The 23,270-nt window shown below is 49.2% G+C and overlaps 1 protein-coding gene across 1 annotated transcript in view; it reads left to right on the forward strand.

The window, feature by feature from the left end:
- The window catches only part of TBX5 (T-box transcription factor 5), a 37,954-nt gene that overhangs the window by 6,304 nt on the left and 8,380 nt on the right, over positions 1 to 23,270 (forward strand). Inside the window, exons 5-7 of the mRNA XM_064675541.1 lie at positions 1,362 to 1,514; positions 10,721 to 10,812; positions 22,262 to 22,488. Of these exons, the coding sequence (XP_064531611.1) occupies positions 1,362 to 1,514; positions 10,721 to 10,812; positions 22,262 to 22,488 (472 nt within the window). The remainder of the gene's footprint in view (positions 1 to 1,361; positions 1,515 to 10,720; positions 10,813 to 22,261; positions 22,489 to 23,270) is intronic.

Raw genomic sequence — 23,270 nt, forward strand, 5'->3', positions numbered from 1 at the left:
TTTTTTTTTCCCCCCTTTGCTTTTTAACGATAAATTTAGTGCTATTAAATCCTTGCCCACGTGGTCGCTAAGAAGTGAGCAGGGGGGCTGGGGAGAGCAGCCAGCCGAGCCCCCAGCCCACCCCAGTGCTGAGCATCCTTTTCCTTTGCACCTCCAGCTGGGGAGTTGTTTTCCCTTTCCCTTTCAGAATTTTGATTTTGTTTTAATTTTGTTTTAATTTTACCTTGGACTAGCGGCGAAGCGGTTTGCAAGAGGTGCTTTCCAGGGATTAGGATCTTTCCCACTCCACCCGCTCCGGGAAGAGGGAGGGGAGCAGCTCAGCCAGGGGGACCCATCCCACCCCCCGGGGTGCTTTTGGGGAGCAGTCCTAGAGAAGGGGGGGATCCGGCCCGGCGGGACGAGGCCAGGCATCCCCGCTGGGAACAGGCGGCTGTGGGGAAAAAGTCCCTCTAAACAAACCGAAGACGCTGAGGGGACAATAAGGGACTTCAGAGGAGGAGCTGCGCCAGGAGCCTCTCAATTAGAGTCGCTGTAATGAAATTAAAAACCATTAGATCGTTCACCGTTGATGTCTACGACTTTCCTGGATGTCAAAGCAATTTGCTTAAACCCCCGGGACGGGGGAGGCGGCGGCGGGACGCGCTGCGTCTCGCTGTCGCCAGGGTCCGGCAGTCATTATCGGGACCGAGCGGCCCCCCGTCGCCGCTCCCCCCCTCCTCGGTCCCCCCATTTTCCCCCGAGATTAACCCGGTACCGAGCAGGGACCGCTTTTTATCTTGAACACAGCGCGTCATCCCTCCCCACCTCCGCCACCCTCCTCTTCCTCGCATCCTCTGCGGGTCGCTGACGGGGCAGGGGGGGGATGTGTCCCTAAATCTCTCCAGTCCTCCTCTTCCCTCGCTCTTTCTGGGCTCTTTGCCCCGCTGGGGTGTGTGGGGGTTGTGATGTCCCGTGGTGGTGAGCTGGGAGGTTTGGGGGGCTGTGAAGGGTCTGGAAAGGGGAAAAGTCTTCCCCGGCCCTCCAGCAACAGGTTCAGGATGTCGAGACGTGTTGGGGGAGCAGCTCCGGAGCCCTCGGGGGCGTGGGGGGAAAGAGCAGCGCAGCCCAAGGCTGGGGTTGGGGGTGCTGGGTGAGGAGCCACTTTTCACAGCATCACCCGGCCCTGACGGGCTCCTTGAGCGAGGGGGTTTGTATCCCCCTACCCCAGCAACTCAATCAGCCCTTCTCAATGAAGAGGGTGAGGATTTTTGGGAAGGAGATCCTTCTTCTCCACTTCTTCCCCTCCCCCGGTCAGCTGGGGTTGCGCCGCTCTGTCCCGGCTCCATTCCCACGGGATGTTCTCTCCTTCTCCCTTTGCCCAGATCATCCTGAACTCCATGCACAAATACCAGCCCCGGCTTCACATCGTGAAAGCGGACGAGAACAACGGCTTCGGCTCCAAGAACACCGCCTTCTGCACCCACGTCTTCCCGGAGACCGCCTTCATCGCCGTCACCTCCTACCAAAACCACAAGGTGAGGGGCTGGGCCGGACCCCGCCCGGCAAACCACGTCCTGCTCCTTCCCTCTTCCCGCTGCTCTTCCTGAGGGCCTCGGCTCCCCTTCCCGCCCCCTTCTCCTTGCATCCCTTCTTCTTTCCCCTTTTCCTTGTCCCTTTCTCCCTCTCCTTTTTCTTTCCTCCTTTCTCTTCCTTCTTTCCCCTCTTCTCATTTTTCTTACCTCCTTTCCCTTACCTCTTTTCCCTTTCCCTTTCTTTTCTTTGTCCTCTACTCCATTCTTTCCCCTCCTTGTCCTTTCTTCCCCCCTTCTTTTCTTTCCCCCCCTTGTCCCTTCTTTCACCCCCCTCGTCCCTTCTTTCGCCCCCCTTGCCCTTTCTTTTCCCCCCCTTGTCCCTTCTTTTCCCCCCCTTGTCCCTTCTTTTCCCCCCCTTGTCCCTTCTTTTCCCCCCCTTGTCCCTTCTTTTCCCCCCCTTGTCCCTTCTTTTCCCCCCCTTGTCCCTTCTTTTCCCCCCCTTGTCCCTTCTTTTCCCCCCCTTGTCCCTTCTTTTGCCCCCCTTGTCCCTTCTTTTGCCCCCCTTGTCCCTTCTTTTGCCCCCCTTGTCCCTTCTTTTCCCCCCCTTGTCCCTTCTTTCCCCCCCTTGTCCTTTCTTTTCCCCCCCTTGTCCTTTCTTTTGCTCCCCTGTCCGTTCTTTTGCTCCCCTGTCCGTTCTTTTGCCCCCCTGTCCTTTCTTTTGCCCCCTTGTCCTTTCTTTCTCCCTCCCTTGTCCTTTCTTTCTCCCTCCCTTGTCCTTTCTTTCTCCCTCCCTTGTCCTTTCTTTCTCCCTCCCTTGTCCTTTCTTTCTCCCTCCCTTGTCCTTTCTTTCTCCCTCCCTTGTCCTTTCTTTCTCCCTCCCTTGTCCTTTCTTCGCTCCCTTTCTTTTTTCCCCTTCTCCTTTCTTTTTCCCCCTTTCTTTTTCCCCCTTCTCCATTCTCTTTCCCCTCTTCCCTCTCTTCCCACACCCATCCCATCCCCTCTGTTATTCCTGGCCACACAAAGCACCCAAAGTCGGGGCTCGGGGTGAGCCGAGGGGCTCGCTGAGCTCAACAGGATGGTTTGCTCAGATGGAGACGACCAACCGAGGAAGTTGTCCTTTATCTTCCCCCCCCTCCCCGTGGGTCAAAGGCTCCTAATCTGGAGGAGGGAGCCCGGCGCTCCCCTCGGCGGCCGGGGGCTGATAACCCCGCGGGGAGGGCGCGGGGGGCTGCGGGCTTGGCTGCCGGGAGGCCCGGGAAGGAAAGGGAGGCTCTGCCTGAGCTCAGCTCCCCGCCTGCCCGGGCAAACAAAGCACGAAAATAATGGCAGAGCTTTGTCTTCCGGTGGAATAGAAAAGGGTTGGACGGAATGAGGGTTTTCTCGGGGTGCTGCCGCTGGGGGGGGGGATGAACCCATTCCCCCCTTCTCCTTCCCTGCTTGGCTTTGGGCTTCCTCAGCCAGCGAGGAAGGAGAAAGCTGGAGCAGTTCTCCACTACTGTGGTAGTTATCCATAGATATATAAGGGGTATCTTTCCCCAGCTGCCTCTCACCACTGCCCACAGACATGAAAAGTCAATTTGACATGAAAAGTCAATTTTCCTTCAGCAAAAAAACCCCAATTCCTCGCTCAATCACTCAGAAAGCGCTTACTCCAAGCTTTTAGCTGTGCTCAGAGGAAGGTAGGATGGCTCCTTCATGCTAGATAGAGAGGAATAATTGTTTTGCAAATGAAGACAAGTCATTTAGCACCCCAGATAAATCCCGGATGCTTTCCTGGAAATGTAAAGTAGGAAACTCCTAAACCTGCATGAAACAATTGGGTTTCCTCCATCCATCAGTTGGCTGGAGAGATGCAGGGAGTGGAGCTGGGCTGGAGAAGAAAGAGTGTTTCACCGTAACTAGGGAGAAAAGAAAATACTTCCCTGCCCTTTAAAATAGGAGCTGTTGGCACAGCCAGGACAAGCAAACTGAATCCAAGTTGAGTCCTTGCCAAATTATGCCTTAAATTATAACTCCGCTGTGGATGCTATAAAATCAAGTTTAACTTCTGCTTGATGGATTTGGAGAAAGAATATAATATTAATAGAACTGGGAGTTAATAAAACAGGACACACTGCCTGCTTTAAAGGCTTTTCCCAATGAGAAAACAGACCTGAATTTAACTGCTTTGCTTTGAAGAAAAATAGGGCTGTTTTATAGGAAAAGAAATTGTCATGCAAATAAAACAAAAGCAAAGCAGAAACATGTAAGTACAGTAGTTTGGGAAAACTGCCATATTAGGAGGAGCAGGAATATTTGATTGTAAATCAGCAACATCTGTTTGATAAGAAATGACATCTGTGTATCTGTCTCTGTCAAAACATAGGCACTGACAAAGGCAGGAATCCCTACAGACACACACACTCCCATCCCAGCAGACACATCACCCACACGCAGACACCACGACAGATTTTACACACCCCCTACACATTTGACATACTCCTACATCCCTCTTCCCTCCCCGACACACACATCCCTCCTCTTGCTGTGCTGAATCGTTGGGGGAACAAAGAGCAAACCGTGGCCGTAGCCCCCAAGATAAAGCCCCAACTGAGAAAGATAAAAAATAAACCAGGGGATGATCTACCCCAAATGGCATCTCCCTCCAGGGAAGGGAATGAAATTTGGAACCTGCCCCAGTGCAGATGGAGAGTGATACTGGGGCTGCTGCAGATGCTGCTCTGCTCAAGGAGTAACATCCTCCAGCTGAGTTGGGTGGCAAAAAACCCCTGGCAGAAACCCGAGTTCAGCTCTCAGAGCTGAGATGTTGCTTGGCAAACCATATTTTCGTGTCGCATTTTCGTGACTGCGTTTCTTGCTGCCATAAATTACCGCGGTGCCACCAGTCCGTGGCTGCTGCGGGGAGGTCCCCAGGGAGGCTCTGCCTGTCCGTTTTCCTGCCTGGTTTTTTCCCTATTTACAGCCATTTCTCTCTCACTCCCACCCATCACCTGCAGAGCATCCTTTGTGCAAACTTGCCCATCCACCCAAACATTCAGTTTGTAGATTCCACACGTTTTATATACAATTTTTATACACCCGTGCATTTCACACACACACACACATATACACACAACGTGTTTTAGGTTTCAAGAGCTGTGCTAAGGTTGAATTATATTGCAGTATTAATTGTGTGACTCGCCCACAAATGCATTTGAGTCTGTGCTTACACAGCTTACAGGAATACTTGCCTGATTCCAGATCGGTCAATTCATTTCAATAGCACAGCTGCAATCCCAGCCTAGGGCTTGTGCTTATTTCCCCTGATATTTTAGACAGCCTGAAAAGATATTTAAGCACCCTGGGATCTCCCTCTCCCCAGCCCTACTCCCCAAAAAGAGGCTTAAGCTACGAAGAGGGTTTTGGTAAAGTTTTCAGTGCTGTTGTCAGCAGCTCTGTTGACCACCTCCCCCATCTCTGCAACCCTGAAAAACACCCCAGAAATACCGAGGTGTTAAAATAGGTCACATGCACATTTCATTTCCTTGCCATTCACACAATGGGTGCTTGCAATCAGGTTGATTCCCAAATATTAACTTCCCCTGCAGTTAAGTACCATTTTGCTGTAGCTTAAATCATTGTGTTACTAGCTCGTATTTATTAGGTACTAGCTCTCTGCTTAGGACCAGGAAATGAACCCTAATAGACAGAAATAATTAAGGTTCTGCCCTCATGAGGGTTCTTTCGAAAGCAAGAATTCACAACAATTATTCTCATTAATTTTTACAACCTACTTTCCCCGTTAGCTGGACTTGGGCTTTATATTGGTGTCCCCCCCTCTGGATATCCGGTTTTATGCTGATTTTTTTTTTCCCTCCTCCTAAGCTATTTAACATTCTTGGTAGCCAGAATTGTTTTAAGGAATTGTTAGCCCCTGCTGGGATGCTGCAGGCACCCAGAAATGCAGCAGAGCAAAGCAGAGGACCAGGGAAGGGAACGGCTGAAGACTAACGGGATGCACTCCCAGGCAGCTGGTGGGCTCTCTGGACACAGAGGTTCATCCTGCCCCTAGAAAGACCCTGTGCTAAAATGGTGCTGGTAAGTTGGCCAAACCAACTGGTGCTCCATCCTGCTGAACTCTGGAGAGCTGCCTGTGCTGCTCATCCTCTGAGCACGTGGCCTCTTGTCCCTCTGTCGAGGCATCTTGTAGGGCTGGGTGGGTGTAGCTGCTGCAGGAGGTGGGCAGGTCCTTGGGCTTGGGGTGTTTTCCCCTGAGAGCTCAGTTCTCCTTGTCTTTGGTTGCAGGTGGCCACCTCCATCACTTCAGCAGAGGCCACCAGTGTGGTGGCCTGGCTGGCATCCCATGGCATTCCATCCCAGTCCCCCAGGCTCTCTCTGCCCAGCCTGAGGTCATTGGCCCCATGTCTTCCCACCTCCATGGGTAGTAGGGGCAGCCCCTGTCCTTACTCAGGGCTCTTAGAAGGGGGGTGTCCCAGGAGAGAGACAGGGCTCCCTGGGGTTAAGTGAGGTGAGACCACGTGTCTCCTCTTCACTGCCAGAGCCAGTGGCTTCTGTGCAGCCCTTGGTCACTCCAGGATGGCAGTGAGCTGCTTATCTCTCACTGACCCTCACCAGGGCTCCTCACATCTCTGCTCCCAAGTGCTTAATCCCATTCCAGGCCTTGGTAGCAGAGTGCTTCCTTTGAGAGGTCTTGTGTCCTTCCCCTCTTCCCAACCTGTACCTGGACCAGTGTTGTCTCCCTCTGCCCCTCTGTCCTCAGCCTTGTTCCTGCCTCCCTGTCAGCCCCAGGACCCTTTTGTTTCTCAATCCAGCCCTCCTAAGTCTCAGAAAAGACACTTTCTCTCCAGCATCACTCCTGCTTGCTGACCCACCTCCTTCCCCCAAAACACTGTGCAAGGTCTGTCTCTTTTCATCCTTTGTTCTTGTCTCCCAGTTCAGCCAACAGCCTCCTCAAAGAGCCCCTGTGTCTCACACCACTACCTCTGACCAGCCACTGCCTCTCAGTCCCTCCCATTTCCTTCACTGGCTTTGGGTTCAGCATCTTCTCCCCCCTGCCAGCAACCCCCCTTCCCCTGGCCTTTACCTCGGGCTCCAAGTCCCAGCTGCCCATCCAGCTCCTGTTTGGCCCAGCCAGATATCCAGAGTCTCAGCAGGCACCTTGTCTTCATCTCTTTCTTTCCTTCCCACTTCCCTGGCTTGGCTTCCTGCTCCACACTGACTTGGTTTCCACCTGGGCTACGTGAAAGTGCCAAAGAAAAAGGCTCTGTGCTTTCCAGCCTCCCCTGGCTCTCAGCACAGAGAGATGCAGGGCTGGCAGGGGTGGTCCTGGCCCCTCTGTGTCACGTTGAGCAGGACCATGGTCACCTGCAGGGCAGGGACAACACGTTTCCCCACAGTCTGGGGAGGTCCATGTGTGTTCTTCTCAAAGGTAACCACCTCGACCTCTTCATCACTAAAGGGGGTGACCTGAATGGTGATTTTTTTTTTTTTCCACCATTCAGACTTTTAAGTTCTCCAAGTGGGGCAGTTGTTGACAAAAAGAGGCCAGAAACTAAGGATCCCCATCCCTTATAGAACATGAAGTCCCTGTTCCAGAAAGGCAGCTCAGAAACTAAGGATCCCCATCCCTTGCAGAACACAAAGTCCCTTTTCCAGAATGCCCAGCAGTTTAGGACAGTTTTGGAAGAGCCCAAAGAGGTCAGGGTGGTGTGTTTTCCCTTAGCTGAAGTGCTAAAAAAAAACATTGATAGTAAAATAATTAAATAAAATAGAGCCACATCACCCCTAACAAAGTTTTAACTTTGCCCTAACTTCTAAAATCAACAGCAACTGAGAAAGATCTTTCTATGGCAAGTTCTTGACAAGAAAACCCCAATGCTCAGTGGTAGTTTTGATCCTGCCCGTAACGATATTCACGAGCCCTTAGGCACAAATACCCATATAAATACAATTTAAAAAAGTGTTTTTCCTTGATCTAAGAAGATTCAAAGCTAAATTTGATCATGCTGAGGATGCCTTTGGAGGTGTCTCAGCAGGGGTGTGTTGTGGTCAGTCAGCCCAGAGAGGGGAGTGCGAGGGAGCAGCGCTGAGATTTCACTGGGAACTGTCGCCTCCCGTTCAAGTGAAGGTGAACCCAAAGGGTCAGACAATCCCTAAGAAGTGTAACTCTGGGAGGCTTCACCCTGGAAAGCTCTTGTCTCAAAGGGTCTGTGGCAGCTTCAGAAATCAGTGGTCAGAGCAGACTTTGCCATGGGTTTCTCTCAGCGACAAATACGTAAACAAAGCCCTACAGTTTTATTGAATCTGTGCTGTATAACTTAGCCCTGGGCACTCTGTCTTAATGACCTTGCAAGAAGTTGTGGAAGTTTTTTTTAATTTTTTATTAATTTTTCATGATGTAATTGTCATTTGAGTTTCTCACAGCTTTTCTTCCCCCTCTCCGTGAGTTACAGTCAATTAAACTGAGTTTTGCTACGGCAAAGTTGATCCAGAAGAAGGTTATTTCCACCCGTGGGTTTGCTTTTCCACCTCTGAAATAGTTTGTAAGTCAGGCAAAAACTGTCCAAGCAAAATATCTTCCACAGGTTGTTTTCTAAAGCAGGGATTAACTAACTTTTTCTCTGTTTTCTATTTTGTTGTCTATGGTTCTGTTAAATCTGGCTGGGACTCCCCTGTCTTCGTGCTAGGGCTGGTGCCATGAGTTATCATCTCTGTTCTGAGAGCTCCAATCCATCTAAGTGCTCCAAAGATCTGCAGAATTAATTCAAAACCTTCTGTAACCCCTGGTTTCTGGATGCCTTCAATCCAGCACATCCCCAATTTGAAGGAGGTTGAAAGCCATAATTTCACTTGGGGCTTTCTGCCACCGACCTGTGTGTTAATACTTTTGCTTGTGTGTTCCTGATGCAGGTTAGGAGACTTCTCTAGTCATAAAACAACATATCTGCAAGTTCCAGAGATCATTTCATATTTTGTCTGATGTTTCGGGGGTGATTAAAAGCTTGATTAATCAAACAGGGCATTCATCTGAGGCCCTTAAATCAGGGGCCAGGGCACTGGTGGCTCCTCCTCCGGTGAACAGAGAGCGCTGGGGACCTGTGAAGGCAGTGCTACCCACCTCAGAGCCCCAGTGCCCTCTGGCAGTCCCCATCTCCCTCCACTGATTCCAGCTGGGAGACGAGGTTCCTGGTGCAGGCGCCTTGGTTAAAATGCCTTCGGTCGGGTTGGGATGAATCCGGCCCTTTGTACGTCCGTGTGCCGGTGCCAACGCTGTAAATCCTCGCTCACTGAAGGCCTTCACTTATGCAAGCAAATATTGCCCATTGGGGTCAGCGAGGGAGGACAACTTGTACATTTACTGTGCTTCAGGAACATTCAAAATGTTGAATAATGCCTATTATTCCTTACAGGAGAGTCGCCACCGCGCCGGTGGAAACCGATAGGCCTTTTCTTTGCAAAATATACAGCTGGTTGTGTAATTAGTCAGGGTTTTTAATTACAAAATGTGCCTTTGTTTTATTGCTGGAGAATGCCTCAAAGGGCCAAAGAGATTGTTTGTTTACCCTTCTCTTTGAAATCTTAAATACGTGATGGAAAAAAAGCCCAAAGGCCCTGTTTATGTGCTAAATACGGTCCCAAATTAATGGGGATGCCTTGGGGACAAGCACGGGGGAGATAAGGTCTTTGTGAGAGATTTGGGGCTGAATTAGGCAAAAATGGCAAATAAACAACCGGCCTTTGGAAAAAAATATGCCCAAAGACAAGAAAATAGCAAAATAATCTGGTGGCGCAGGCACCTGGCGGGGTTTGCTATTGACAGCAGCTGAGCCAGATTTTCCTCTTTGGATTTTGGCAAAGAGGTGGGTCCGGTTGTTTGTGCTTGAGTTGGTGAACAGGAACCTCTCTCTGTTCCCCCGCCATCAATCTCGAGCTCTTTCCTTCCCGTTGGCCCAACTTTCAACAGGAAGGAAGGACGGGGTTTCCATAAAACACGGCGAGGGAGGGATGTTCCTCCAGTGGCAAACACAGGGTTGTGTCTCCTCCTGGGCAAGTGGCTCTCCTGGCTCCTGGCTGAGGGCTCAGGCTGCCAGGCAGTGATGGAGAAAGAGAAGAAGGGGAACTGTTGCCTCTTCTGTCTCTGTGTTAGGGTGTTGCAGCAACATCACCCCTGATCCAGACCCAGTCCACTCGGCAAAGCCACCAAAGCATTAGTGTCAAATTTGGGATGCAGAGTGGGTTTGTACAAGATCTGCAGGGAATTTTAGGGTGTTGCTGGCCCACAATTAATATTTGCTTAAATGACAACCCCTGGCTTGAAAAATCCTGCTCACCTAAGCCATCAGAAGTGTGCGAAGGAGGGGATGGCACCTCTTTGAGTGACACAGTTCCCTTGGGTAAGGGTACGTTCTGTACAGCAGCTGCTTTAAATGTTTGATGTTGTAAAGTTGAGTCTGAGGGGGATTGACCCCAGCAAATTTTAGAAGCTGAAGACAGCCAGCCAAGTGAGCAAACTCATCCCTCTGAATTCCTTCTGGAATTAATGGGGAGACAAATAATCCTCCAGAGCTTGATTGTCACAGGTGAAGTTGCCCTCCAAGTACTTTAGGTAGGTAGTACATGTAGTGCTTATAGGTTTGGGGCTGACTGGGGCAGGAGGTCGGATGCAGAGCACCTGGAGCACATTTAGCTGGTCTGAAATACAGAAAGAGGGAGCTTTGGTGGTTTGAGAGGATGCAGGGTCTGAGAGATGAGGTTTTGGTTGTGGCTGCACATTGATGAAAAAATGCTTGCTGGTCTCAGTGGGATTTGTTCAGACAATATGACTCCCATCCCTGGTCCTCTAGTTGGTGCAGCTCTTTGTGTCCCAACAGCAAAAAGGATGCAAGAACTCTAAGAAAGCAGATTTCCTCCAGAGAGAAATTTGTGTGTGTGTGTGTGTCTGTGTGTGTGTGTGCAGTCCCACGTGTTAGTTACGGGACACGCCTGGGAGGAGTGAGAGGTTGTTGACAGGAGATATTTCTCCAGTGGGGTGATCTAGAGGAGGGCCCATCTGCAGTGGTCAGTGCCTGAGCTGAAGGATGACTTGAGTTCCTGAAAGCTGTTTTTTCCCCTCCCATCCCTACTGGGATTGAGTTTAATAAGCAATATCCCCTCTCTCCCAGGCCATGCCTTGGACTCGCGATGAACCCGTTGCATTTCCTCCCTTTCAGATCACCCAGCTCAAGATCGAGAACAACCCCTTTGCCAAAGGCTTCCGCGGCAGCGACGACATGGAGCTCCACAGGATGTCCAGGATGCAGAGGTAACTCCTGTCTCCATCGTGGGGACCCTCTCAGGACTGTGAGAACCACCTGGGCTTGGCTTTGTGTGTCGCTTTGTGGCTTGGGATAGGCCAGGATAGAGTGGCAGTCCCTTCCCTGGGGTCTGTGTGTGCATTTTACATCGGGTTGTTGAAATACCACCAGGACATGGGGCCAAAATTCAGGACCCCCCTCCCTCTCCGAGGTGAATGCCTTTACTGCTGGGTTACAGGTTGTGGGTGTTGTCCTCCTGGCTGCAGGGACCTCGTGTTTCTTTGTGAGATGTCCCCATCCAGAACAACCTCTGGCTTTGTGCTCAACAAACGTCTCTGTGGCTGCAGCTGGGCTTAGACCTGTTTAAAGCAACCAGAGACTCGGAGCAGCTCAGAGAAGCTGTGGCCATCAGGCTGCCGTGGAGGAGTTGGGTTTTTTTCCCCAGGTGACAGTGCTTTAAAGACAAAGCTCACAGCCTTGTTTCGGGAGTGTGTTTGGTAAGGATGCTCCACATGCTTCTGGAGATCTTGGTGCAGAGTCCTGTGTTGTGTTGTCACTGCCTTTTGAGGCTCTTTGGCAGCAGGGGAGTGTTTGCCCGGTCAGTTCTGGATGTGCAGAGCAGGAGTGCAGATGTGGTGGTTTAAGGCTGAAGGAAGAAAGTGTTGGAAAACATCGGGATCTCCAGGGCCAGGTGGCTGAGGAGACCTTTGCGAATCTCAGTTTTTGGATGTAAGCACTTTAGCCTGAAAATCAAGCCTAAATCTCGTTTAAAAATCCTGTTTAAAGTCTTTTTCTAAATGTCAGGCCCTGCCGGTAATTAACTCCGTGCCTTTCACTTCACTTTGAACTTTGTCCATGTGTCAAGCTGCTTCCTGGTGCAAATGTTTTGCAGGAACGGTGCCATAGCCATGATTACACCTAGGACAGATGTAGGTGCTCAACATAGCATTTTTCATCCAGGAGGGGAGGAGCAACTCCAGTCCCTTATTCTCTGGCTCTTGGTGCAGGGCTGGAGGGACCTGCCCTGTGACCTTTGATGGGAGGGTTCTTCCCACTGCCCTGCCAGGACCAGCTGTAGGTGGTCACCACAGGCTGGAATGCAGATGTCAGAGTCTCCTCTGGTTGCTGCAGTTGATGACCTGAGCATGGCTCTGCCCAGCCAGGAAAATCGTGCTGTCGGGCAGCAAATAATTCCTGCGATCCCACAAACACGCCCAGAGCCCTCCTCAAATGTACTCCCGTGTACAAACATCTTTAGGCTCGGCCCCAGAAAAGCCAATATATAACACATAAAAAAAGGCATCTATAACTCTTAATCTTCTCAACCTAAATCATCTCTGAGGTCTCCTGAATGTGCCCTGTGTTCCCTGCCTGCCCTTTCCAAGGACAGCACAGATCCTGGCACGATGTGTCAATATTTATTTATTTATGGGCTCGCTACCACTTGAAATAGCTTCCCCCCCACCCCGTGCCAGCCTCCCAGCCCCTGCTGGAACTCGAGTCACGACGTTCCCCCCCTCCCCAGTTTTTTTTTTTTGCTGCTAAACCACCCTTTCATTACGGTGGATGGAAAGATTTGAAGGTTCACATTCACGGCGGGGGTTTTTTTGGAGGAGGTAGAACAGGGGGAGGACTCTTAGGAAGGGCTCTGTGCCATGTGAAGAGCGTGGCATCAAGCCACCCTGAGCTCGGGCTAAAAATTGCTTGGCATTTTTACTCAGGCCTGCGGTCGTAGTCGGTGATCCAGCGAACAGAAACACTCGGAATATATCAATATTCCAGGCCTGGCAGGGTTGAAAGGGTTAAAATCCACAGCCTTGGCTTTACAGGATAATTTCTGATGTTCACTTCCTTCATAACTTATCCTCTGTCCCCGATAGCATAGGAATGGCTGTGTGCCTTTACAAAGATGTCATTTTTTTTTTTTTTTAAGGGAGGGCAGGATAAGATTATTATGGTGAAAGAAAGACCCATTCAAGGCTGAAAATATGCGCCCACCTTTGTGGTTTTTTGTGTGTATATATGAATATATGCAAAATTATATATAAAATATATGAAAACATATATAAAATAAGTTAGACATAAAAACAAATTGTACATATAAAAAATAGATTGTGTCTATAAGATAAAGAACCATTCAGGATCGAGTATGCTAGAGAACTATGGCCTGCCTTTTGTGGGTTTATATAGGTTTAACATATAAATTCATATTAAAATGTAATTAAGGGTATATAAAATATATTTTAATATATCAATGTATGTGCATGAAGTTGTTTCCCAGTGATGGACCCACTCCCCAGCTGGCAGATATAAGTAAGTCTATCTTGTTTTTAGGGGACTGATGTCTATTTATGTCCCTGCAGAATACAATGGGATGTATTTTTAGTGCTATTCCTTCATTATGAAAAAAGTACCTGGAAAAAACCACACATTTATAAGAGTGCACTGCTTTTTGCATCAGAAACTGGTGACCTGACATTCCTCAGGTCACTGATCATCTCATTAAGGGGTGCAGCCATGGAGGGAAGGAGTTTTTCATGCTGAGGAAAACTTCAGCACCTCTATGTTTTCTCTGTTTAAATCTCAAATGCTTCTTAATTCCCTGCAGATTTCCCTTTGAGAGCTCACCCCATGGGTGGCAGGGTGGGTGAGGAGTTCTCTGTCTGCCCATCTCACCTGCAGAGCCCAAATGATTTGCTTAGAGCGCTTCCCTGCCTTTAAATAGCTAAAATTACCCGAGATGAAGTCCCTCCTAACAGAAAGAACCACCATCCAACCAGCCCTGGTGGTCTCCTTGCCCCTTTGGCTGTCAGAGGATGGGAGGGAGACCAGTTCCTTGGGTTCAGGATGATTTCAGCCACCTCAGAGCAGATCTCCCAGTGGGATGAAGTGAAGCAGGTGAGGTGCTGGTGGAGACTTGGCAGGATGATTCCTCCACTGAACACCTGCCCTTGGCAAGTGGCAGGGACTGAGAGGAAGGAAGACAAAGCAGGGAAGAAAGAAAACTTCCAGTGCCAAGGGTGAGCTCAGAGTGAGTCCTTGGGGCTCTCCCTCCATCTCTGTTTGCCTCCACGTGCTCTGGCCAAGCAAAAGCAACGTGTTTGGCCCAGGGACATTTGGGGACAGGAGCTTTGCAGGGTGGATGGGGATGTCCTTGAGTCCCTCCCTCTCCACGGCTTTCTCCTTTCCAAGGCCTCCCATGTTGGTTTTTCTCCTCCTATTTCCCAGGAAAAAAAAAGTCAGTCAGTCTGTCCAGGTAGCAAACTTCATTCAGCAGTGATGCTGAGCCTTTCAGCAGCAGATGGGTTCATTCAAAAAGAATGGCCATGAATCCAGAGAGATCCAAATTCCAGTGAACACAGACTTCTGATACGTGTTCATTTTTCCCCCACTGCCTTTCTTTCCTGAGGAATGCAGGGCTCCTTTATCAGCTTCTTTGGTGGGATGGGTGCTCTGGGAGAACAGGCTTTGCCCAGTCTTCCACTTTCTGAGCGTGAGATTGAGCTTGTTATTTCTTTGATTAGTGAAAAATACCCAAAAGTATTAAAAAGAAAGGGAATCACACCGGAGGAAAATGCACAGAGGGATGTGAGTTGTACTACATCTGTACCCTGTGGTCACGCTGGAGTTGAAAAACCATAAATCAAGTAAAAATGATGCAGTTGTGACGCTGGGAATTCCAGGTAAAGCATTCCTTTTGGATCTCTTGCTGTAAAAATCTCTTTTGCCTCCACTTAGAGCTTCTCCCTGTGCCAAGGGGGATTTGGTGTGGAGTGCAAGAGCAAAGCCCGTGGCAGAAACCCACAGAGGGTGAAGTTTATGCAGAGAGACGAGATCTGCGTTGCAGATGCCAGTGCAGGACTTTGCCCTGAAAATCCTCCATACATTGAGAATCAGTGGAGCTGTACTAACAAACCACAGATATTGGGGGATTTGGGGGGTTGCCTGCAAGTCACAGCTTTTGTTATTATTATTTTTTTCCAGCCTGTGACTGCCAAAGGACAGCAGGGGAGCAGAGCTTGTGGGTCTGGGGCTGGAGCACTGTAAGAGAGCAATTCTGTCAAACCCTGTAACCAATTTTTGCTGGTCATCTGCAACTCCCATTGTCTTTGGTGGTTGTTATGGGTGCTGAAGAGGTTCTGGAAGTCTGAGGCACTGGTTACTATTCACTCAAATTAATGCAATTTAGTCCTTGAAGCTTCTTATTGGGAAAGCTTCTGACAGGAATGATGATTCCATGAAGGGTGGCTCTTGGATCCCTTGTTGGGTCCTTTCACAGTGAGACAAAGATCCAGAATGATCCACAGGACAGAGCAGAGTGATGGGTGTGTTATGGGTATGTTTTCTCTGTCAAAGATCACGAGCCACAGTTTGCTGCCTTTGGCATTAATCCCCAGTAATCCTGGTGGCTCCAAAGGAATTGTTCTGGAGATTCCCGTGTGCAATCGAGGACAGAAACTGAGCCAGACACAAAGGACATAAAATCAGTTCCATGATTCAGAGCTGCTGTGACAGAGATGACAGTGCATTTTGGGGTGGCAGTAGGATAAATGGATGAGCCTCCAGGGATTGTCTACCTTGGAATGTTGTCATGTTGGGCTGGGAGGCACCAGGCTGACTAATGCAAGTGGGTCTCAGCCCACTGCAACCAACCTTGTTCTTCTCATGACATCTTTACATCCACATCCATTTCCCATGTTCTGCCCTTGAAACCTCCCAAGAGCCACGTCCTGTCTGAAACATTTTCAGTGTGAGACTTAGAGTTATAGCATTGGTTGGAGAGATGATGCTTTCCTCCAGCAAACCTCCCCCAGGAAATTTTCCTGGTCAAAATAGGCTTGAAACGTATCCTATAGAATTAGATGGAATTCAGGTGAAATCCAAAATAAAGCTCTGCAGATCTTGCTGGAGGGTATCCACAACGCTTTTAAAGTGAGAAAGTCAGCTCAAGAAACACAGAGTAGCTGCAGTTTCTTCTGTTGAACCCTCTTTGGAGGATCTGCTCAGCAGGACCCGACCTGCAGCAGCTCAGCCCAGCACACAGGTAGTGTCTCTGTTGGCCAACATCCATTCTCCATCTCCTCTTGTGTTCTTACTCCAGCATGAACAGTGGCATTTTTCTGCAGGAATCTACCTTTTTATTTGCCTGATGATGATGCTCTACATCCCTCTCTGGTTCTTGGGTTTCTTGCAGTGATCTCTTTGGGCTGCACTGCTCAGAGGAGTGGTGGAAGCACTGGTTGAAAACATACCATGGAATCATCATAGAAGATTTGGGTTGGAAAGGACTTTAAATATCATCTTATTCCAACCCCCTGCCATGGGCAGGGACACCTTCCACTAGCCCAGGTTGCTCCAAGCCCTGTCCAACCTGTCCTTGGACACTTCCAGGGATGGGGCAGCCACAACTTCTCTGGACAACTTGTTCCAGTGCCTCACCACCCTCACAGTGAAGAACTTTTTTCTCATATCTAATCTACAGCTACTCTCTGTTGGTGTGAAGCCATTCCCCCTGTTCTGTCACTCCAGGCCCTTGGAAATAGCCTCTCTCCATCTTTCTTGTGGGTCACCCCAAAGCTTCTCTTTTCCAGGCTGAACACCCCCAGCTCTCCCAACCTTTCCTCCCAGCAGAGCTGCTCCAGCCCTCTGATCATCTTGATGCCTCCTCTGGACTCTCTCCAGCAGCTCCACGTCCTTCCTGTGCTGTTGTTCCCCGGGGCTGGAGGCAGCTCTGCAGGGGGGTCTCACCTAAGGGGGCAGAGGGGCAGAATCCCCTGTGTGGGATCAGCCCAGGGCACGGGGGGGTTCTGGATGCTGGGGCAGGTCCAGCCTCTCCCCCACCAGCACCCCCAAGTCCTTCTCTCCAGGGCTCTCCACCTGCTCATCCCAGCCTGGATTCATACCAGGGTTTGGTGCAGCACCAGCACTTGGTCTTGTTAAACCACATGAGATTCCCACACCTGCACCCAATCCAGGGCTGTTGGACCCCTTCACATCCCTGCAGGAAGGTCAGGACATTTGATATGTTGATGGAAAAGCTGCAGTGAACAACCCCACATATTTCTCAGAGGACATTTGGACTTGTTTTACTGAGCATCCAGCCTGGGTGTTATTTTCTGTGGGGCTGCTCTGCAGTCCCCACACAGAGAGAGGTCGTATTTAATCAGAGGGCAAGGCTGGAGGAAGTACTCAGTAATTCCTCTCCTACCACGTCCTTTCCTGCTGTAGTTTATCCACTTCAGACTCCCCAGACAGCCTCTTGAGAGAGTGGTTCAATTTGATTGCAAGATGCTGGAAATAAGCTGAAGTGAATGTGCATTGACAATAGTTTTCTGGTTTAGTTTTTTTTTTCCTGGGAGATGGTATATTTATTCCAGTCACTTTTTTCTTTTTTTTTTAATTTTAATTCCTTTTTCTGTGTCTGCTATGGCTGACTTCCATTCCTTTCCTACTCTCGAGTCTCAGCAGGAAGGACAACAATCGGTGGCCTGGGAAATATAAACCCCAAAGCCACTGAGTTGTGTTTGCACATCTGGAACTGGGGGTTGATTCTGCACCACTGGGCTGGGGGGGTGGAGGTGCTGGGACTGACAGGACAGCAAACATTTGTCCTTTTGTAGTGACTGACTAAGGAAGAGTTAAAATCTCCTGGAAATTTGGGAAGAGCGAAGAGGGATCACTATGTTCAGCCACAGATAGACCTTAGATCAGATTTTAGACTCAGATTTGATGTTGTGAGTAAGATCTGGCCAGCTCAAGGGCTTCAAAGGATGCTGTTAGAACATGGAAGCAACTAAGCCTGGGGAAATCCTTTTCCATGTCATGATTCATCTTAACCTTGAACAGATATCAGTATGATCTGATATTTAATAAGTCTTTTGAAGCCTTGTTACCATCACCTACAGCAGCTTTGGAAAGCCTTGGTATGTAATGTCACAGAAATATCAGAAACCTCTTCTAAAATAACTTGCCTAGGGCCAGTAGGGGTTGGATGCTTCAATACAGAAGCTTCCTGGTTATAAACTGTGCATCTGTAAAAGACTTTTAATAAGTTTTTTTTGCCTGGCAGTTGCACTTAATATGCATTGGCTGGTACATTAGGAAACTTCTAGTCTGCCCATGAAAACCCTTTGAAAATCATTGCTCCCTCACAGTGTGGTAATAAGCAAGAGAGTGGACACTCTGTGAAGGTCTATATGTGTAATTTTTCTTCAGTTTTGATTAGTTTGCAGAGGCAAACAAGGTTTCTGGTTCTGAGATTGCAGAGTCATCTTGAATTTGCTCCCTGGAATTTTTGGCTAGGTGTGACTTTGTGGCACAGGTGATCTCATGGAGCTCTGTCGTGGCGAGGGAATTATTTGACCAGGGGAAGGGGAAGAATGCCACGTGAGAAAACGAGAGTGAGCCTCCAAATTCCACCTGGCAGAGGTCTGATTTGGATGGAAGTGCTTGGGAAATGCAGGAGGGGTTCACTTGTCAGGCCCAACCTGTAGGGTCGGGGTTGGATGATGAGCTTTAGGTGGAATTCATGTGCTATTAGGGAAGTTATGCAGAGCTGGTGTCCAATCCTGTGGGTCTGGGAAGCCTTTGGCCAGGTGGGAGTTAAGAACTGAGCCCAGACCTCAGGACTGAGTGCCTTCACTATGGTCTTGGACCTCACCCTTGATTTCTTTTCCCTAAGTTTAACGAAAATTGAAGTAATATTCTCTCCTGGTGGCCTCTCACCTGGGAACTTGGTGATGCAGAGACTCTTGTGTGGCTCCCCCTTCCTCCCTGTCCCCTCTGCTATTGTAATACCAACTACAGTAACTAAATATTCTTAATTAGCTCCAACGGGCTTTAAATAGACCAGGGACAGCTTCCTTCCTTGTAAACTTTTTTTTTCCAACCAAGTTTCTTTTGTCTTCCTTCTAATTTTTGCACAAATTTAATGCAAAAAAAAAATGTAGCCTATTAACACCCCCCTGTAAAATTAACTCACATTCTGGTGCAGGAGCAGCAGCCTCTTCCTTGCTGTGTAGATAATTTTCTATATTGCCTATATTTTCCCTTCCTATATTGCTACAATTTTTTTTTGGACAGCAAAATTTCTGGGCAAAACAGTCATTTTGTGCCAGCAATGAACAAAACCTTTCATTCCATTAAACTGTAGCCCAGGATTACAACCACCTATTTCAGGAATAACAATTTTTAGGGGAAAAAAAAAAAGATTCTGATCCATTTTATTTTGTCCTTTGGTATTTAAAAGTGGTAAGTGTGTACACTGCATGTTGAGTGGGCTCAGGAAACAGCATAAATGTTTTGAGATGACTGTTGTTTTACCAGGTACCAAAGATACCTCTTTATTAGAGCTCAGTTGTTATAAGGAACAATATGCAGAAATACACAGATAACTGCCCTTGTGGGTAGAAAAAAGGGCAAAGTGAAGGAAAGACTATTTTAGCTATTTAGTTAGAAAATACTTTCCTTCGTTTCCCTCCTCAAATAGTTGATTTTTTGGCAGAAATAGCACCCAGCATGTTTTGACTGAAATGGAAATATTTCAGTCTGGAGGGAAGTTATTGCGATACCTCCTGGGAGCTGCTGTTTGGAAACGTGGTGTCTCCGACCTGTTGCCTCTCCAGAGTGACTCCCAGCTCCTGCCATGTCCCACAGAACACCACTGATGGCCACGGAGGCTGTTGTGTTCCCTGGAAAAGGAATGAAAGGAATTTGGTTCCCAGTGCACAGGGAGAGAGTGGGATCCTGACTCCACCTGTGCTCCGGCACTTGGGATAAAGATATCCCTCTTCCAGGCAGCTTTTTTATGGAAAGGAAGCAGCTGGGGTTCAGCTTGGGCATGAGGAAGAATTTCTTCACTGAAAGGGTGGTCAGGCATTGGAAGGGGCTGGAAGTGGTGGAGTCTCCATCCCTGGAGGTGTTTAAGGAATGACTGGATGTGGCACTCAGTGCCCTGGGCCGGTTGACAAGGTGGGGATGGCTCACAGATTGGACTTGATGATCTTGAAGGTCTCTTCTGACCTCAGTGATTTTGTGGAAATATATTTTCATCAAGGAAGAAGCAGTTGGGTTGTTATTTTTTCTCCCCTCTCAGCTCTCTATTGAAAAAGTGTTGATTTAGGTGAGAAGCATCTGGGGTGGGGACGGTTTCCTTCTCTTTGTGTGGTGCTTTGCACAGTGAGGGTCTGATGCCGATGGGGTCCCTCTGAGCTGCTGTGAGAATTTATGGTTTACCCTGCAGATCTAATCCCATGTGGCAAAGAGACATCCAATTCTTCCCCCCACGAAGCAGGGAGAGACTGTGAAAGCAGTCATCTCTACATCCTCCAAAAAACCCACAGGGAACCTGATGTGGCATCATGCCATGGCATGTCCTTTCTTGTCCTCCACTGTAGCTCACAGGTGGAAAAAATGGGGCTCTGTCATTTCTTTGAGAATGGGATGTTGGAGTGTTGGAGCTGAGGAAGAAGGAACCAGCCAATCCATGCAGCACCTCTTTAGGGGGTAGAGTTAAGGCCACGCTCCACGTGTCACCTCCCTGTGGGTTGTCTCCTCAGATGGGAAATGTGGTGGGGGTGCAGCTTTGGGGTGTCATGTTGGTGCTGTTTCCTTGAGGATCACTGTGAGAAGGTGGAGTGTGACAGGAACAGGCAGCTCAAAGCCATAACCTGGGAGATCCCCTGGAACCCAGAAGGTTTGAGGGTCACCTGTGAGGTTTGCTGGCCATGGCTGTTGACCTTCCTGAGAAGCCACCAAAGCTGCCCTCCAGCAAGAGCTCCTGGGGTGGACATTTAAGTGCTGGGTGTCCACAGGTCCTCTGAAGCCCACCCATACCCTGGCATCCAGTTGTCTTGTGTATCCGAGGGATAAGTCCCTTTTTCCTCCCAGTCCATCTCTCTTTTGTTCCTCATTCGCAGCCTGGACTTCAGTTCTGGGAAAACACTGCCTGACCAGCCAGGCCAAGTGGGTGGGAAGCCACGCTCCTGCTGGGAGGAGCTGCTGGGCTTCCAGGGGATGATACCCCACCTTTGCAATAGGCTTTCCTTGGCAAGCCACCAGTGCCCGGGGTTTGGAGAGCTTCCATGGCACAATGAGAGACACATTTCTTTGGTTTTGAGCTCCTGGGTGAGTTTCCCCTCCATTACAGCTCGGTTGCTGATGTTTCTGGCAGCCACCACAGCAGTGGTTTGGATGAAAGCTCCCCGCTGTGAGTAGGTTTATATAATTGCTATTGTTAAATTTTGTAAATAAGTTCTGAACTCTACAGTGATAGGTCCTCTCTAAGGGGTGTAATCAGAAATTCGGGGCTCTTCCTCCTGGTGTAACTGGCCAGGTGAGCCAGGTGATGGGATTTGAGGATATGTCCTTGCTCCAGCATAATGATTTTGGGCAGGTGGGTAGGGTCCCTCACAGCCAGCTTGGCCCAATGGTTACAGCCTCAAAGGAGAAACCTTGTGCTGGAATGTGGGCTCTGGTTTGTGGCTGCTCTGAGCCAGGTGACACTTTGGGAGGTGCTGCTGTGCTACCTGATCTTCATGCTTTTTTGCAAGTCTTTGTGTTCAGGGAACACCCAGCAGTTTTAGAGACAGCCCAGGAGGAGGCTTGTACCTCTCCTGAAGGCTCTGAAACCCTCTACTCAGCTTCAGTTCTTCCCCCTGCAGAGCAAGAATAATCTTGTCCAGCCACATTGTTTATGTGCTTGGAGAAATGGCTCCAAAACACACTGTAGGGTCTCGTAGAAGAGAGGATTTCCAGCCAGTGTTGACAAAGCATCCCTACTTCAAACCAGAGCTCAGAGCAAGGGAACAATCCAGACTTGCCATTAGGGCTCACCCTGCCAGCCTGGCTCTGCTGAGGCTGTGGCTCTGCTGTGCATCAAATCTTGGTGATTTATTTATTCCTCTTTTCTGAGCACTCTGGAGTGGAGCTTGTTCTGTGGTCCAGGAATCCCCCATCCAGGACAACAAAGCTGAGAGACCCTGGGGGAAAGGAATGGGGACAACTACCATAAGGGGGGGAAAAAAAATAGACCTAAATATTTAATCCACCTCCAGGTCGACTTGGTAGAAATGAGGTTTCTGTTTACATGCACGTGCACATCCACATATACAATATAAACAGTATGGAGTTTATAAATCTATAATATGTAAATATAAATCTTGTGTGTTTTTGCTATAACTGCATATATCTATTTCAAGCATGGATGTAAAATAGCAGTTGTGGTGGAAGAGGCACAAATCTGAAGGGAAAGGTACTAAAAGGGAAGGGAATAACGAGTGCTGTGTGGATAAAGTGTGACGGGCCTGCAGTCTCCTGAGAGGGATGTTTCTGTTTCCCTGAAAGCCTGAACAATCACCATGACACTAATGTGCTGCCTTCACTTATTAATCCACTGATCTATTTATTAATTGATTGCTTTTCCTGACTTGTTTTTATTTTCCATTTCTTTGCTTTTAGTAAAGAGTACCCGGTTGTCCCCAGGAGCACAGTGAGACAAAAAGTGTCCTCGAATCACAGCCCGTTCAGTGGCGAGACCAGGGTCCTTTCTGCCTCCTCCAACCTGGGCTCCCAGTACCAGTGTGAGAACGGGGTGTCCAGCACCTCCCAGGACCTGCTACCGCCTGCCAACCCCTACCCGATCTCCCAGGAGCACAGCCAGATCTACCACTGCACCAAGAGAAAAGGTCAGGCCTTGGCTGCTCCCTGCTCTGTGCTTTCCCCCTCCTGACGTGACTGTCAGCCTCCTTTCCTGATCCTTGTCCCAGCCTGACACTTGGGGATGAGTGAGGGATGAGGGTTGTGTGCTGGAGGTGGGCTGGGAGACTCCCCTCACCCTCATTAGCCTAAAATCCACTGCTGGGCTGCCTGGAGGGCTGGCAGTGCCTTTCACCCACGGTGAATCCACATTTGGAAAGATAGCTGGTGCCAGAGATAAAGATGACTTATCTGCCTCCACAGCCCCTCAGACAGGGTTAATCTCCAAGTGGAGATGCCTTGACACTCTGCATTTTGCACAGTTTTCAGCTCGGGGTCTCACAGCTGGGAGAGAGTTTTCAGTCTGCAGAGAGCAATTCCACTCAAACGCCCGTTCTAATGAACGGTGCCTGGGATTGAAAATCATGATATCCATGTTCCTTCCCCTCTGGGGCGACTGACCTGCTTTGACAGAGCTGGAGGGATCAAACTGTGAGGGCTTTACACTGACTGCTCAGCTCGTCCTGGCGTGAAGAGCCCCCTGATAGCGACGGGATAATTGTTTTGGGCAGGAGCGAGTGGTTTGTGGTCTCTCCCTCCCTCTCCCAAAGCCATGGGAATGCTCAGATGCACAAACACTTGCAGGGCTGAGGTAGCAAAAGCCTCAGATCAGCTCTACTCCAGGTACTCCGAAGAAAACAGGGAATTTCCAGGGCTGAATGCAACAAGGAGTGACAGGACGTGGTTACTGCTGACCCCTATTCCCTTTTCT

This window comes from Pseudopipra pipra, chromosome 18, assembly GCF_036250125.1.
Source record: "Pseudopipra pipra isolate bDixPip1 chromosome 18, bDixPip1.hap1, whole genome shotgun sequence".
NCBI lineage: Eukaryota > Metazoa > Chordata > Aves > Passeriformes > Pipridae > Pseudopipra > Pseudopipra pipra.